This window comes from Oncorhynchus gorbuscha, unplaced genomic scaffold (genome assembly GCF_021184085.1).
Source record: "Oncorhynchus gorbuscha isolate QuinsamMale2020 ecotype Even-year unplaced genomic scaffold, OgorEven_v1.0 Un_scaffold_854, whole genome shotgun sequence".
In the NCBI taxonomy this organism is placed as follows: domain Eukaryota; kingdom Metazoa; phylum Chordata; class Actinopteri; order Salmoniformes; family Salmonidae; genus Oncorhynchus; species Oncorhynchus gorbuscha.
The window spans coordinates 12,845-30,192 of NW_025745843.1; the positions used below are offsets into that span (position 1 = coordinate 12,845).

At 48.3% G+C, this 17,348-nt stretch overlaps 1 protein-coding gene across 1 annotated transcript; it reads left to right on the top strand.

The window, feature by feature from the left end:
* Positions 1–4,265: 4,265 nt before the first annotated feature.
* LOC124020552 (F-box only protein 10-like) lies at positions 4,266–16,382 on the top strand (the record flags this gene model as incomplete). The annotated part of the gene is given in 6 exon segments (XM_046335787.1): positions 4,266–4,511; positions 4,606–4,873; positions 5,615–5,749; positions 9,055–9,885; positions 15,547–15,696; positions 16,246–16,382. Coding segments are annotated over 6 exon segments (1,748 nt in total), but the record flags the coding sequence as incomplete, so codon positions are not given.
* Positions 16,383–17,348: the final 966 nt, after the last annotated feature.

Sequence of the window (17,348 nt, forward strand, 5' to 3'; positions counted from 1 at the left end):
TGTCTGTCTGTCTAGTCTAAACTAACCCAGTCTGTTTGTGTGTCTAGTCTAAACTAACCCAGTCTGTCTGTGTGTCTAGTCTAAACTAACCCAGTCTGTCTGTCTGTCTGTGTGTCTAGTCTAAACTAACCCAGTCTGTCTGTCTGTCTGTGTGTCTAGTCTAAACTAACCCAGTCTGTCTGTGTGTCTAGTCTAAACTAACCCTGTCTGTCTGTCTGTCTGTCTGTCTGTCTGTCTGTCTGTCTGTCTGTCTGTCTGTCTGTCTGTCTGTCTGTCTGTCTGTCTGTCTGTCTGTCTGTCTGTCTGTCTGTCTGTCTGTCTGTCTGTCTGTCTGTCTGTCTGTCTGTCTGTCTGTCTGTCTGTCTGTCTGTCTGTCTGTCTGTCTGTCTGTCTGTCTGTCTGTCTGTCTGTCTGTCTGTCTGTCTGTCTGTCTGTCTGTCTGTCTGTCTGTCTGTCTGTCTGTCTGTCTGTCTGTCTGTCTGTCTGTCTGTCTGTCTGTCTGTCTGTCTGTCTGTCTGTCTGTCTGTCTGTCTGTCTGTCTGTCTGTCTGTCTGTCTGTCTGTCTAGTCTAAACTAACCCAGTCTGTTTGTGTGTCTAGTCTAAACTAACCCAGTCTGTCTGTGTGTCTAGTCTAAACTAACCCAGTCTGTCTGTCTGTCTGTGTGTCTAGTCTAAACTAACCCAGTCTGTCTGTCTGTCTGTGTGTCTAGTCTAAACTAACCCTGTCTGTCTGTCTGTCTGTCTGTCTGTCTGTCTGTCTGTCTGTCTGTCTGTCTGTCTGTCTGTCTGTCTGTCTGTCTGTCTGTCTGTCTGTCTGTCTGTCTGTCTGTCTGTCTGTCTGGTCTAAACTAACCCTGTCTGTCTGTCTGTCTGGTCTAAACTAACCCTGTCTGTCTGTCTATAGACCCTGTCTGTCTGTCTGTTTATCTGTTTATAGGCCCTGTCTGTTTGTCTGTTTATAGGCTCTGTCTGTCTGTCTGTAGTCCTAGTCTGTTTGTCTGTTTTGTAACGGTTTTGACTTGAGGTTATTATTTATAGGGGTGCCAGGTAGGTTGTGCCTACCAGAGAAAACATTGTTTCTCCTTTTAGTTTGGGTGGGAATGAGTCCCATCTGGTCCTAGTCTGTTACAAAGGACGTATGCCCTGTCAGGATGGAAATAAACTTTTCATAAACCCTTAAAACATTGAAAAGTCTTCAAAAACAATTATATTCTGTTGCGTGGGTTGTATTAGCAACAACAATGATTACACACATATATAATAATATCACAATGAGTTCTGGTTCCTCCAGAAATGTCTGTACCTCGGGCCTAAAAAGAGTCGGTAAAGGAGTTCAGTGAACTCAAGTGACTTTTGTCACGCGATGTTTGTCCGTTCGTTCGTGTAGCGTAAACCCAGTATTAAACATACAATCAATATAACAATTACTTTACCACAGAACCTTAAAGCGGATCAACTCTTAATTAAGTCCTCAACTACCACTAACTACACAAATCACAGTATACATCACATCCAAACAAATGAAATACCGTATACAAAAAGGTGGTAGTCAGTCGGTCAGTCAGACAATCCAATCCGCCAATAGATCTCCAGCGGAGAAAGGCCACGAAGAACGGAGAGGTGTAGTCCAGGGACGCAAAGAGTGGATCCGATCCTGGGTAAACTCTATTAGGCAACAAAACACACGTTTAACGGCAACAAAACAACGGAATAGAGAAGCTTCGGAACTGAGGGTTGAACACATCCTCATGCACGTCTCCATCACAACCCCCACTTTTGCGCAGCTGATACTGGCTATTTAATTGGGAATTAAAGGGAAAGTGCCCTATTGGAAGGAGCTGCACTGAGACGGTTCAGAAAAATTCAGGGCCGTCACAGTTTATAGGCCCTGTCTGTCTGTCTGTCTGTCTGTCTGTCTGTCTGTCTGTCTGTCTGTCTGTCTGTCTGTCTGTCTGTCTGTCTGTCTGTCTGTCTGTCTATAGACCCTGTCTGTCTGTTTGTCTGTTTATAGGCTCTGTCTGTCTGTCTGTCTGTAGTCCTAGTCTGTCTGTCTGTCTGTCTATAGGCCTTGTCTGTCTGTCTGTCTGTCTGTCTGTCTGTCTGTCTGTCTGTCTGTCTGTCTGTCTGTCTGTCTGTCTGTCTGTCTGTCTGTCTGTCTGTCTGTCTGTCTGTCTGTCTGTCTGTCTGTCTATAGACCCTGTCTGTCTGTCTGTAGTCCTAGTCTGTCTGTCTGTTTGTCTGTTTATAGGCTCTGTCTGTCTGTCTGTCTGTAGTCCTAGTCTGTCTGTCTGTCTGTCTGTCTATAGGCCTTGTCTGTCTGTCTGTCTGTCTGTCTGTCTGTCTGTCTGTCTGTCTGTCTGTCTGTCTGTCTGTCTGTCTGTCTGTCTGTCTGTCTGTCTGTCTGTCTGTCTGTCTGTCTGTCTGTCTAGTCTAAACTAACCCAGTCTGTTTGTGTGTCTAGTCTAAACTAACCCAGTCTGTCTGTGTGTCTAGTCTAAACTAACCCAGTCTGTCTGTCTGTGTGTCTAGTCTAAACTAACCCTGTCTGTCTGTCTGTGTGTCTAGTCTAAACTAACCCAGTCTGTCTGTCTGTCTGTCTGTCTGTCTGTCTGTCTGTCTGTCTGTCTGTCTGTCTGTCTGTCTGTCTGTCTGTCTAAACTAACCCTGTCTGTCTGTGTGTCTAGTCTAAACTAACCCAGTCTGTCTGTGTGTCTAGTCTAAACTAACCCATTCTGTCTGTGTGTCTTGTCTAAACTAACCCAGTCTGTTTGTGTGTCTAGTCTAAACTAACCCAGTCTGTCTGTGTGTCTAGTCTAAACTAACCCAGTCTGTTTGTGTGTCTAGTCTAAACTAACCCTGTCTGTCTGTGTGTCTAGTCTAAACTAACCCAGTCTGTCTGTGTGTCTAGTCTAAACTAACCCTGTCTGTCTGTGTGTCTAGTCTAAACTAACCCAGTCTGTCTGTGTGTCTAGTCTAAACTAACCCATTCTGTCTGTGTGTCTAGTCTAAACTAACCCAGTCTGTTTGTGTGTCTAGTCTAAACTAACCCAGTCTGTCTGTGTGTCTAGTCTAAACTAACCCAGTCTGTCTGTCTGTGTGTCTAGTCTAAACTAACCCAGTCTGTCTGTCTGTGTGTCTAGTCTAAACTAACCCAGTCTGTCTGTCTGTGTGTCTAGTCTAAACTAACCCAGTCTGTCTGTGTGTCTAGTCTAAACTAACCCAGTCTGTCTGTCTGTGTGTCTAGTCTAAACTAACCCAGTCTGTCTGTCTGTGTGTCTAGTCTAAACTAACCCAGTCTGTCTGTGTGTCTAGTCTAAACTAACCCAGTCTGTCTGTGTGTCTAGTTTAAACTAACCCTGTCTGTCTGTGTGTCTAGTCTAAACTAACCCAGTCTGTCTGTGTGTCTAGTCTAAACTAACCCAGTCTGTCTGTGTGTCTAGTCTAAACTAACCCAGTCTGTCTGTCTAGTCTAAACTAACCCAGTCTGTCTGTGTCTAGTTTAAACTAACCCTGTCTGTCTGTCTGTCTGTGTGTCTAGTCTAAACTAACCCTGTCTGTCTGTGTGTCTAGTCTAAACTAACCCAGTCTGTCTGTGTGTCTAGTCTAAACTAACCCAGTCTGTCTGTGTGTCTAGTCTAAACTAACCCAGTATGTCTGTGTGTCTAGTCTAAACTAACCCAGTCTGTCTGTGTGTCTAGTCTAAACTAACCCTAGTCTAAACTAACCCAGTCTGTCTGTCTGTCTGTCTGTCTGTCTGTCTGTCTGTCTGTGTGTCTAGTCTAAACTAACCCAGTCTGTCTGTGTGTCTAGTCTGTCAGTCTGTCTGTCTGTCTGTCTGTCTGTCTGTCTGTCTGTCTGTCTGTCTGTCTGTCTGTCTGTCTGTCTGTGTGTCTAGTTTAAACTAACCCAGTCTGTCTGTGTGTCTAGTCTAAACTAACCCAGTCTGTCTGTCTAGTCTAAACTAACCCAGTCTGTCTGTGTGTCTAGTTTAAACTAACCCTGTCTGTCTGTCTGTCTGTGTGTCTAGTCTAAACTAACCCTGTCTGTCTGTGTGTCTAGTCTAAACTAACCCTGTCTGTCTGTGTGTCTAGTCTAAACTAACCCAGTCTGTCTGTGTGTCTAGTCTAAACTAACCCAGTCTGTCTGTGTGTCTAGTCTAAACTAACCCAGTATGTCTGTGTGTCTAGTCTAAACTAACCCAGTCTGTCTGTGTGTCTGGTCTAAACTAACCCAGTCTGTCTGTCTGTGTGTCTCCTGTCCCCAGGTGCCTCCCTATCAGAGCCATGTCACTGGGCAGCAGGGGAAGCAGTAGCAGCAGCGGAGGTAGAGGTGTCAACCTCCCAGTGGAGGTGTGGCGTGTGGTCCTGGCCTACCTCCCCCTCCCAGAGCTGGGCCGTTGCAGCCTGGTGTGCAGGGCCTGGAGAGAGCTGATCCTCTCCCTGGATAACACCCGTTGGAGACAGCTCTGCCTGGGCCTGCCCGAGTGTCCTCGACACCCCAACTGGCCCAGGTACTGAAGTGGAGATGGACGTTCTCTGAACTACGAAAGGTCCTCGTTGACATTCTCTAACCCCCGTGTGTCTCTCTGACTGTCCCCCACACAGCCGGCCCCACCTGGAGCCCTCATCCTGGAGAGAAGCCCTGAGGCAGCACGCCATCGCCAGTCGTACCTGGTCCCGCCACGCCCACCCTGAGCTCCAGCCCTCCGCCTGCCTCCACCTGTTCCGCCGGAGGAAGGAGAGGAGGGTGTGGCAGGTGGGGTCGGGGCTGGAGCTGGAGACGCTGAGGGAGGCGTTGGGGGTCGCTGGGTCGTACGACCGGGTGGTACTGCACCCCGGGGTGTATGAGGAGCAGGCAGAGTTGGTGCTGAAGGTGACTTAACTGATTGGCTGCTGTTGTCTTGATGATGCAATGTCTAGTTAAAGGAGACTTACTGATTGGCTGCTGTTGTCTTGATGATGCAATGTCTAGTTAAAGGAGACTTACTGATTGATTGATTGATTGATTAATATCTGTTAATATCTGTTAATATCTGTTAGTATAAGTTAGTATCTGTTAATATCTGTTAGTATCTGTTAGTATCTGTTAATATCTGTTAGTATCTGTTAATATCTGTTAATGTCTGTTAGTATCTGTTAGTATCTGTTAATATATTAGTATCTTAATGTCTGTTAATATCTGTTAGTATCTGTTAGTATCTGTTAGTATCTGTTAATGTCTGTTAGTATCTGTTAGTATCTGTTAGTATCTGTTAGTATCTGTTAATACCTGTTAGTACCTGTTAGTATCTGTTAATGCCTGTTAGTATCTGTTAGTATCTATCAATATATGTTAATATCTGTTAGTATCTGTTAATATCTGTTAATATCTGTTAATATCTGTTAGTATCTGTTAGTATCTGCTAGTGTCTGTTAATATCTGTTAATATCTGTTAATATCTGTTAGTATAAGTTAGTATCTGTTAATATATTAGTATATTAATGCCTGTTAATATCTGTTAATATAAGTTAATATCTGTTAATATATTAGTGTCTGTTAATATATTTTAGTATCATGTATTGTAATAAGATCTGCAATTTGATAGATGAAAATATTGACCTTTGACCCTGCCAGGTGCCTGTGGAGGTGGTGGGGTTAGGGAGGCTGGGGGATGTGGCTCTCCTGGTCAGTCTGGAGCAGCAGTGTCCCACAGCCAGGCTGTCCAACCTGGTCTTCATGCCTGCATGGTTCTCCTCCGTTGTATACAAGGTACGTCCAATCAGATCACATTGTATACAAGGTACGTCCAATCAGATCACATTTAGATCTCCTCTCCCTATACAAGGTACGTCCAATCAGATCACATTTAGATCTCCCACCTCCCTCTCCCTATACAAGGTACGCCCAATCAGATCACATTGTATACAAGGTACGTCCAATCAGATCACATTGTATACAAGGTACGTCCAATCAGATCACATTTAGATCTCCCTCCTCTCCCTATACAAGGTACATCCAATCAGATCACATTTAGAAAACCCTTTTACAACTGAACATGTGACAGTGCCTCTCCCTCCTCCCTACCTCCTCCTGCCTTCTACCTCCTCCCTCCTCCTCCTCCTGCACTCTACCTCCTCCTGCCCTCTACCTCCTCCCTCCCACTCCTACCCTCTACCTCCTTGCTCTCCCTCCTGCCCTCTACCTCCTCCTGCCCTCTACCTCCTCGCTCTCCCTCCTGCCCTCTACCTACTCCCTCCTCCTCCTGCCCCTCTACCTCCTCCCTCCTCCTGCCTTCTACCTCCTCCTTCCTCCTCCTACACTCTACCTCCTCGCTCTTCCTCCTGCCCTCTACCTCCTCCTCCTGCCCTCTACCTCATCGCTCTCCCTCCTGCCCTCTACCTCCTCCCTCCTACTCCTGCCCTCTACCTCCTCCCTCCTCCTCCTGCCCTCTACCTACTCCCTCCTCCTCCTGCCCTCTACCTCCTCCTGCCCTCTACCTCCTCGCTCTCCCTCCTGCCCTATACCTCCTCCTGCCCTCTACCTCCTCCCTCCTCCTCCTGCCCTCTACCTCCTCCTTCCCCCTCCTACCCTCTACCTCCTTGCTCTCCCTCCTGCCCTCTACCTCCTCCTGCCCTCTACCTCCTCGCTCTCCCTCCTGCCCTCTACCTACTCCCTCCTCCTCCTGCCCTCTACCTCCTCCCTCCTCCTGCCTTCTACCTCCTCCTTCCTCCTCCTACACTCTACCTCCTCTCTCTTCCTCCTGCCCTCTACCTCCTCCTCCTGCCCTCTACCTCATCGCTCTCCCTCCTGCCCTCTACCTCCTCCCTCCTACTCCTGCCCTCTACCTCCTCCCTCCTCCTCCTGCCCTCTACCTACTCCCTCCTCCTCCTGCCCTCTACCTCCTCCTGCCCTCTACCTCCTCGCTCTCCCTCCTGCCCTATACCTCCTCCTGCCCTCTACCTCCTCCCTCCTCCTCCTGCCCTCTACCTCCTCCTTCCCCCTCCTGCCCTCTACCTCCTCCCTCCTCCTCCTGCCCTCTACCTCCTCCATCTCCCTCCTACCCTCTACCTCCTCCTTTGCCCTCCTGCCCTCTACCTCCTCCTTCCTCCTCCTGCCCTCTACCTCCTCCCTCTCCCTCCTGCCCTCTACCTCCTCCTTCCTCCTCCTGCCCTCTACCTCCTCCCTCTCCCTCCTACCCTCTACCTCCTCCTTCATCCTCCTGCCCTCTACCTCCTCCCTCTCCCTCCTACCGTCTACCTCCTGCCCTCTCCCTCCTACCCTCTACTCCCTCCTGCCCTCCACCTCCTACCCTCTACATCCTCCTACCCTCTACCTCCTCCCTCTCCCTCCTACCCTCTACCTCCTCCCTCCTCCTCCTGCCCTCTACATCCTCCTGCCCTCTACATCCTCCCTCTCCCTCCTACCCTCTACATCCTCCCCCTCCCCTCCTACCCTCTACATCCTCCCTCCACCTCCTACCCTCTACATCCTCCCTCCTCCTCCTGCCCTCTACCTCCTGCCCTCTACATCCTCCTTCCCTCTCCCCTCTCCCTCCTACCCTCTACCTCCTCCCTCCACCTCCTACCCTCTACATCCTCCCTCTCCCTCCTGCCCTCTACCTCCTCCCTCTCCCTCCTACCCTCTACCTCCTCCCTCCACCTCCTACCCTCTACCTCCTCCCTCCACCTCCTACCCTCTACATCCTCCTGCCCTCTACCTCCTGCCCTCTACATTCTCCTGCCCTCTACATCCTCCTGCCCTCTACATCCTCCTGCCCTCTACATCCTCCTACCCTCTACATCCTCCTCCTCCTCCTCCTGCCCTCTACCTCCTGCCCTCTACATCCTCCTGCCCTCTACATCCTCCTACCCTCTACATCCTCCCTCCTCCTCCTGCCCTCTACATCCTCCTGCCCTCTACATCCTCCTGCCCTCTACATCCTCCTGCCCTCTACATCCTCCTGCCCTCTACATCCTCCTGCCCTCTACATCCTCCTGCCCTCTACCTCTTCCTGCCCTCTACCTCCTGCCCTCTACCTCCTCCCTCTCCCTCCTGCCCTCTACCTCCTACCCTCTACATCCTCCTGCCCTCTACATCCTCCTGCCCTCTACATCCTCCTGCCCTCTACATCCTCCTGCCCTCTACTCCCTCCTGCCCTCTACCTCCTGCCCTCTACATCCTCCTGCCCTCTACATCCTCCTGCCCTCTACTCCCTCCTGCCCTCTACCTCCTCCTGCCCTCTACATCCTCCCTCCACCTCCTGCCCTCTACATCCTCCCTCCACCTCCTGCCCTCTACATCCTCCTGCCCTCTACATCCTCCTGCCCTCTATATCCTCCTGCCCTCTACATCCTCCTGCCCTCTACATCCTCCTGCCCTCTACATCCTGCCCTCCACCTCCTCCTGCCCTCTACATCCTCCTGCCCTCCTCCTCCTGCCCTCTACATCCTCCTGCCCTCTACATCCTCCTGCCCTCTACCTCCTACCCTCTACATCCTCCTGCCCTCTACCTCCTGCCCTCTACATCCTCCTGCCCTCTACATCCTCCTGCCCTCTACATCCTCCTGCCCTCTACATCCTCCTGCCCTCTACATCCTCCTGCCCTCTACCTCCTGCCCTCTACATCCTCCTGCCCTCTACATCCTCCTGCCCTCTACATCCTCCTGCCCTCTACATCCTCCTGCCCTCTACATCCTCCTGCCCTCTACATCCTCCCTCTACATCCTCCTGCCCTCTACATCCTCCCTCCACCTCCTGCCCTCTACATCCTCCTGCCCTCTACATCCTCCTGCCCTCCTCCTGCCCTCTACATCCTCCTGCCCTCTACCTCCTGCCCTCTACATCCTCCTGCCCTCTACCTCCTGCCCTCTACATCCTCCCTCCTCCTCCTGCCCTCTACCTCCTGCCCTCTACATCCTCCTGCCCTCTCCCCTCTACCTCTGCCCTCTACCTCCTCCCTCTCCCTCCTGCCCTCTACCTCCTCCTTCCTCCTCCTGCCCTCTACCTCCTCCCTCTCCCTCCTGCCCTCTACCTCCTCCTTCCTCCTCCTGCCCTCTCCCCTCTCCCTCCACCAGACGTCGTCAGGTCATGTCCAGTTGGACAACTGTAATTTCGAGGGAGCTCAGCTGCAGATCCGAGGGCCAGGAACCTGCCACGCCCGCTTCTGCTCATTCTCTCAGGGAAGCTCCACCCACTTCCTGGGCGTGGCCCTCAGCCTGTTGGATAGCTGTGATTTCTCAGGAAGTGATTCGGCGTCCGTGACGGTTGATGGCGCTCCAGTGATGGAGCGGAACTGGGCCTGTAAACACTTGGCCTCGCTGGCCCGAATCACCACATCCTGGACCTCGCCTGGGAGCGGTAGCCCAGCTGGGGACACCTTGGACGGGCATTCAGGAGCCACACAGCCCCCTGGGGCGACCATCACCCTGGAGGACTGGAGCAAAGGAGAAACGGAGAGCAGGAGGAGAGGAGGAGGAGGAGGAGGGGAGGAAGGAGTGTGTCAGGATACTGTGATTGAGGACGGCTGGAGCGGCAGCGCTCCTAGTGACGAGGAAGAGGAAGAGGAGGAGGGAAAAGGAGAGGAAGGTTCAGGACAAGGCAACAACGGTCTAAACTACAGACTGGCCCACAGTCACCACGGCCTCTCTCATCTCCTCAGACCCAACCAGGACGACTCCTCCGACTTCACCTCGCTGACCCCTGAAGTCCGAACCCTAACCGAGGAGCTCCAACGCGACCCCGGGGCCCAGGCGCTGATCGAGACGGTGCAGGGGTGCGTGCTGAGGCGCTGCCTGTTTCGGGACGGCAAGGGCGGTGTGCACGTGTGTAACCACGGAAACGCCAGGTTGGAAGGAAACGTGTTCCGGGGGCTGACCTATGCCGTGCGCTGCATCCAGAACGCCACGGTAACCAGATAGGGCTGCCGATCTGATATGATGGGTTGGTTGATTGATATGATGGGTTGGTTGGTTGGTTGTTTGATTGATTGATGGGTTGATGGGTTGGTTGATTGATGGGTTGGTTGATTGATTGATGGGTTGGTTGATTGGTTGATGGGTTGATTGATTGATTGATTAATGGGTTGATTGATTGGATGGTTGGTTGATTGATGGGTTGATTGATTGATGGGTTGATTGATTGATGGGTTGATGGGTTGGTTGGTTGATGGGTTGGTTGATTGATGGGTTGGTTGATTGATGGGTTGATGGGTTGGTTGGTTGGTTGATGGGTTGGTTGATTGATGGGTTGGTTGATTGATGGGTTGATTGATTGATGGGTTTGTTGATTGGTTGATGGGTTGATTGATTGATTGATTAATGGGTTGATTGATTGGATGGTTGGTTGATTGATGGGTTGATTGATTGATGGGTTGGTTGATTGATTGATGGGTTGATTGATTGGATGGTTGATTGATGGGATGGTTGGTTGATTGATGGGTTGGTTGGTTGATGGGTTGGTTTGTTGATTGATTGATGGGTTGGTTTGTTGATTGATGGGTTGATGGGTTGGTTGGTTGATTGATTGATGGGTTGGTTGGTTGGTTGATTGATGGGTTGGTGGGTTGATGGGTTGGTTGATTGATTGGTGGGTTGGTTGGTTGATGGGTTGATGGGTTGATGGGTTGGTTGATTGATGGGTTGGTTGGTTGGTTGATTGATTGATGGGTTGGTTGGTTGATGGGTTGATTGATTGATGCGTTGATCGATTGAAGGGTTGGTTGATTGATGGGTTGGTTTGTTGATGGTTTGGGTTGGTTTGTTGATGGTTTGGGTTGGTTTGTTGATTGGTTGATGGGTTGGTTTGTTGATGGTTTGGGTTGGTTTGTTGATTGGTTGATGGGTTGGTTTGTTGATGGGGTTGGTTTGTTGATTGATTGATGGGTTGGTTTGTTGATTGGTTGGTTGATAGTTGATGGGTTGGTTGGTTGATTGATGGGTTGGTTGATTGGATGGTTGATTGATTGGTTGGTTGGTTGATTGATGGGTTGATTGATTGATGGGTTGGTTGATTGATTGATGGGATGGTTGGTTGATTGATGGGTTGGTTGATTGATGGGTTGGTTGGTTGTTTGATTGATTGATGCGTTGATCGATTGAAGGGTTGGTTGGTTGATGGGTTGGTTTGTTGATTGATTGATGGGTTGGTTTGTTGATTGATGGGTTGATGGGTTGGTTGGTTGATTGATTGATGGGTTGGTTGGTTGGTTGATTGATGGGTTGATGGGTTGGTGGGTTGATGGGTTGGTTGGTTGATGGGTTGGTTGGTTGATTGATGGGTTGGTTGATTGATGGGTTGATTGATTGATGGGTTGGTTGATTGGTTGATGGGTTGATTGATTGATTGATTAATGGGTTGATTGATTGGATGGTTGGTTGATTGATGGGTTGATTGATTGATGGGTTGATTGATTGATGGGTTGATGGGTTGGTTGGTTGATGGGTTGGTTGATTGATGGGTTGGTTGATTGATTGATGGGTTGGTTGATTGATGGGTTGGTTGATTGATGGGTTGATGGGTTGGTTGGTTGGTTGATTGATGGGTTGGTTGATTGATGGGTTGATGGGTTGGTTGGTTGATTGATTGATGGGTTGGTTGGTTGGTTGATGGGTTGATGGGTTGGTTGATTGATGGGTTGGTTGATTGATGGGTTGGTTGATTGATGGGTTGGTTGGTTGATGGGTTGGTTGGTTGGTTGATGGGTTGGTTGATTGATGGGTTGGTTGGTTGGTTGATTGATTGATGGGTTGGTTGGTTGATGGGTTGATTGATTGATGCGTTGATCGATTGAAGGGTTGGTTGATTGATGGGTTGGTTTGTTGATGGTTTGGGTTGGTTTGTTGATTGATTGATGGGTTGGTTTGTTGATTGGTTGGTTGATAGTTGATGGGTTGGTTGGTTGATTGATTGATGGGTTGGTTGGTTGATTGATTGATGGGTTGGTTGGTTGATTGATTGATGGGTTGGTTGGTTGGTTGATTGATGGGTTGGTTGATTGGATGGTTGATTGATTGGTTGGTTGGTTGATTGATGGGTTGGTTTGTTGATTGATGGGTTGATGGGTTGGTTGGTTGATTGATTGATGGGTTGGTTGGTTGGTTGGTTGGTTGATTGATGGGTTGGTTGGTTGGTTGGTTGATGGGTTGGTTGGTTGGTTGGTTGATGGGTTGGTTGGTTGATTGATGGGTTGATTGATTGATGGGTTGGTTGATTGGTTGATGGGTTGATTGATTGATTGATTAATGGGTTGATTGATTGGATGGTTGGTTGATTGATGGGTTGGTTGATTGATGGGTTGATTGATTGATGGGTTGATGGGTTGGTTGGTTGATGGGTTGGTTGATTGATGGGTTGGTTGATTGATTGATGGGTTGGTTGATTGATTGATGGGTTGATTGATTGATGGGTTGGTTGATTGGTTGATGGGTTGATTGATTGATTGATTAATGGGTTGATTGATTGGATGGTTGGTTGATTGATGGGTTGATTGATTGATGGGTTGGTTGATTGGTTGATTGATGGGTTGATGGGTTGGTTGGTTGATTGATTGATGGGTTGGTTGGTTGGTTGATTGATGGGTTGGTTGATTGATGGGTTGATGGGTTGGTTGGTTGGTTGATGGGTTGGTTGGTTGATTGATGGGTTGATTGATTGATGTGTTGGTTGATTGGTTGATGGGTTGATTGATTGATTGATTAATGGGTTGATTGATTGGATGGTTGGTTGATTGATGGGTTGATTGATTGATGGGTTGGTTGATTGGTTGATGGGTTGATTGATTGGATGGTTGATTGATTGGTTGGTTGGTTGATTGATGGGTTGATTGATTGATGGGTTGGTTGATTGATTGATGGGATGGTTGGTTGATTGATGGGTTGGTTGGTTGATGGGTTGGTTTGTTGATTGATTGATGGGTTGGTTTGTTGATTGAAGGGTTGATGGGTTGGTTGGTTGATTGATTGATGGGTTGGTTGGTTGATTGATGGGTTGGTTGATTGATGGGTTGATGGGTTGGTTGGTTGATTGATTGATGGGTTGGTTGGTTGATGGGTTGGTTGATTGATGGGTTGGTTGGTTGGTTGATGGGTTGATGGGTTGGATTGATTGATTGATTGATGGGTTGGTTGGTTGGTTGGTTGATTGATTGATGGGTTGGTTGGTTGATGGGTTGATTGATTGATGCGTTGATCGATTGAAGGGTTGGTTGATTGATGGGTTGGTTTGTTGATGGTTTGGGTTGGTTTGTTGATTGATTGATGGGTTGGTTGATTGGATGGTTGATTGATTGGTTGGTTGGTTGATTGATGGGTTGGTTGATTGGATGGTTGATTGATTGGTTGGTTGATTGATGGGTTGATTGATTGATGGGTTGGTTGATTGATTGATGGGATGGTTGGTTGATTGATGGGTTGGTTGATTGATGGGTTGGTTGGTTGTTTGATTGATTGATGGGTTGGTTGGTTGTTTGATTGATTGATGCGTTGATCGATTGAAGGGTTGGTTGGTTGATGGGTTGGTTTGTTGATTGATTGATGGGTTGGTTTGTTGATTGATGGGTTGATGGGTTGGTTGGTTGATTGATTGATGGGTTGGTTGGTTGGTTGATTGATGGGTTGGTTGATTGATGGGTTGATGGGTTGGTTGATTGATTGATGGGTTGGTTGGTTGATTGATGGGTTGGTTGATTGATTGATGGGTTGGTTGGTTGGTTGATGGGTTGATGGGTTGGTTGATTGATGGGTTGGTTGGTTGATGGGTTGGTTGGTTGGTTGATTGATTGATGGGTTGGTTGGTTGATGGGTTGATTGATTGATGCGTTGATCGATTGAAGGGTTGGTTGATTGATGGGTTGGTTTGTTGATGGTTTGGGTTGGTTTGTTGATTGATTGATGGGTTGGTTTGTTGATTGATGGGTTGATGGGTTGGTTGGTTCATTGATTGATGGGTTGGTTGGTTGGTTGATTGATGGGTTGGTTGATTGATGGGTTGGTTGGTTGGTTGATTGATGGGTTGGTTGGTTGATTGATGGGTTGGTTGATTGATGGGTTGGTTGGTTGGTTGATGGGTTGATTGATTGATGGGTTGGTTGGTTGGTTGATTGATGGGTTGGTTGATTGATGGGTTGGTTGGTTGGTTGATGGGTTGATTGATTGATGGGTTGGTTGGTTGATGGTTGATGGGTTGGTTGGTTGGTTGATTGATGGGTTGGTTTGTTGATTGATTGATGGGTTGGTTTGTTGATTGATTGATGGGTTGGTTTGTTGATGGGTTGATTGATTGATGGGTTGGTTGATTGATGGGTTGGTTTGTTGATGGTTTGGGTTGGTTTGTTGATTGATGGGTTGATTGATTGATGGGTTGGTTGATTGATGGGTTGGTTGATTGATGGGTTGGTTGGTTGATTGATGGTTTGGTTGATTGATGGTTTGGTTGGTTGATGGGTTGGTTGGTTGGTTGATTGATGGGTTGGTTGGTTGATTGGTTGGTGGGTTGGTTTGTTGATGGGTTGGTTGGTTGATGGGTTGGTTTGTTGATGGGTTGGTTGGTTGGTTGATTGATGGGTGGGTTGGTTGGTTGATGGGTTGGTTTGTTGATGGGTTGGTTGGTTGATGGGTTGGTTTGTTGATGGGTTGGTTGGTTGGTTGATTGATGGGTTGGTTGATTGGTTGATGGGTTGGTTGATTGATGGGTTGGTTTGTTGATGGGTTGGTTGGTTGATGGGTTGGTTTGTTGGTTGGTTGATTGATGGGTTGGTTGGTTGGTTGATTGATGGGTTGGTTGATTGGTTGATGGGTTGGTTGATTGGTTAATGGGTTGGTTTGTTGATTGATGGGTTGATTGGTTGATGGGTTGATTGGTTGATGGGTTGGTTGGTTGGTTGATTGATGGGTTTGTTGATTGGTTGATGGGTTGGTTGGTTGATGGGTTGGTTGATTGATGGGTTGGTTGATTGATTGATGGGTTGATTGATTGATGGGTTGGTTGGTTGGTTGATTGGTTTGTGGGTTGGTTGGTTGATTGGTTGGTGGGTTGGTTGATTGATTGGTTGGTGGGTTGGTTGATTGATTGGTTGGTGGGTTGGTTGATTGATTGGTTGGTGGGTTGGTTGGTTGGTTTGTTGATTGGTTGATTGGTTGGTTTGTTGATTGATTGATGGGTTGGTTGGTTGATGTATATATCCTCCTTTAACTGAATGTGTTTTAGATAGTAATGTACACTACCGGCCAAAGGTTTAGACCCCATAGTCATTCCAGGGGTTTTCTACATTGTAGAATAATAGTGAAGACATCAGAACTATGAAATAACACATATGGAATCATGTAGTAACCAAAATAATGTTAAACAAATCAAAATATATTTTAGATTTGAGATTCTTCAAATAGCCACTCTTTGCCTTGATGACAGCTTTGCACACTCTTGGCAATGTGTATCTCATTGGTGTGTGTGTGTGTGTGTGTGTGTGTGTGTGTGTGTGTGTGTGTGTGTGTGTGTGTGTGTGTGTGTGTGTGTGTGTGTGTGTGTGTGTGTGTGTGTGTGTGTGTGTGTGTGTGTGTGTGTGTGTGTTCCAGATTGTGATGCTCCGTAATGAGGTGTGTGAGTGTCGTGCGTCGGGCGTGTTCCTGCGTCTGTCGTCTCAGGGTCTGATCGCTGACAACAACATCCACTCCAACGGGGAGGCGGGGCTCGACATCCGCAAGGGGGCGGACCCCATCATCCTGGTAGTTCTATTCATTCTATTTCACATCTCTGATGTCATCACATCTGTCTGTCCTGTCATCATATCTGTCCTGTTCTCTGATGTCATCATATCTGTCCTGTTAATGTCATGTCATATCTGTCCTGGTCGTCTCTGATGTCATCATATCTGTCCTGTTAATCTCTGATGTCATCATATCTGTCCTGTTAATCTCTGATGTCATCATATCTGTCCTGGTCGTCTCTGATGTCATCATATCTGTCCTGTTCGTCTCACTAGTGAACTGTGGCATTTTCCTCTCTACACAGCAACTTGTCAAATGGGTGTCAAATCATATCTGTACAGGACATGGTGATCTAAAATAACAACTCTCTCTCTCTCTCTCTCTCTCTGCCCGTCTCTCTCTGTGTCTCTCTCTCTCTCTCTCTCTCTCTCTCTCTCTCCGTGTCTGTCTCTCTCTGTGTCTGTGTCTGTCTCTCTCTGTGTCCGTCTCTCTCTCTCTCTCGGTCTCTCTCTCTCTCTCTCTCTGTCTCTGTCTCTCTCGGTCTCTCTCTGCGTCTCACCCACTCAGTGTAACAGAATACACAGCGGTTTGCGTTCCGGCATCGTGGTCCTTGGCAACGGGAGGGGTTCCATCCGGAGCAACCAGATTTATAACAACAAGGAAGCAGGCGTCTACATTCTGTTCAACGGGAACCCTGTGGTCAGGTAGGAGAGGGGTAGTCTACATTCTGTTATAGTCAGGTAGGAGGGGGTCTACATTCTGTTATAGTCAGGTAGGAGGGGGTAGTCTACATTCTGTTATAGTCAGGTAGGAGGGGGTCTACATTCTGTTATAGTCAGGTAGGAGGGGGTAGTCTACATTCTGTTATAGTCAGGTAGGAGGGGGAGTCTACATTCTGTTATATGGGAACCCTGTGGTCAGGTAGGAGGGGATAGTCTACATTCTGTTATACAGGAACCCTGTGGTCAGGTATGAGGGGGTAGTCTACATTCTGTTATAGTCAGGTAGGAGGGGGAGTCTATATTCTGTTATACAGGAACCCTGTGGTCAGGTAGGAGGGGGTCTACATTCTGTTATAGTCAGGTAGGAGGGGTGTCTACATTTTGTTCAACAGGAACCCTGTGGTCAGGTAGGAGGGGTAGTCTACATTCTGTTATAGTCAGGTAGGAGGGGGTAGTCTACATTCTGTTATACGGGAACCCTGTGGTCAGGTAGGAGGGGTAGTCTACGTTCTGTTATAGTCAGGTAGGAGGGGGTAGTCTACATTCTGTTATACGGGAACCCTGTGGTCAGGTAGGAGGGGGTAGTCTACATTCTGTTCAACAGGAACCCTGTGGTCAGGTAGGAGGGGGTAGTCTACATTCTGTTATACGGGAACCCTGTGGTCAGGTAGGAGAGGGGTAGTCTACATTCTGTTATAGTCAGGTAGGAGGGGGTAGTCTACATTCTGTTATAGTCAGGTAGGAGGGGGAGTCTATATTCTGTTATATGGGAACCCTGTGGTCAGGTAGGAGGGGGTAGTCTACATTCTGTTATACAGGAACCCTGTGGTCAGGTAGCAGAGGGGTAGTCTACATTCTGTTATAGTCAGGTAGGAGGGGTAGTCCATTCTGTTATGGAACCCTCAGGTCAGGAGGGGGGTCTACATTCTGTTCAACAGGAACCCTGTA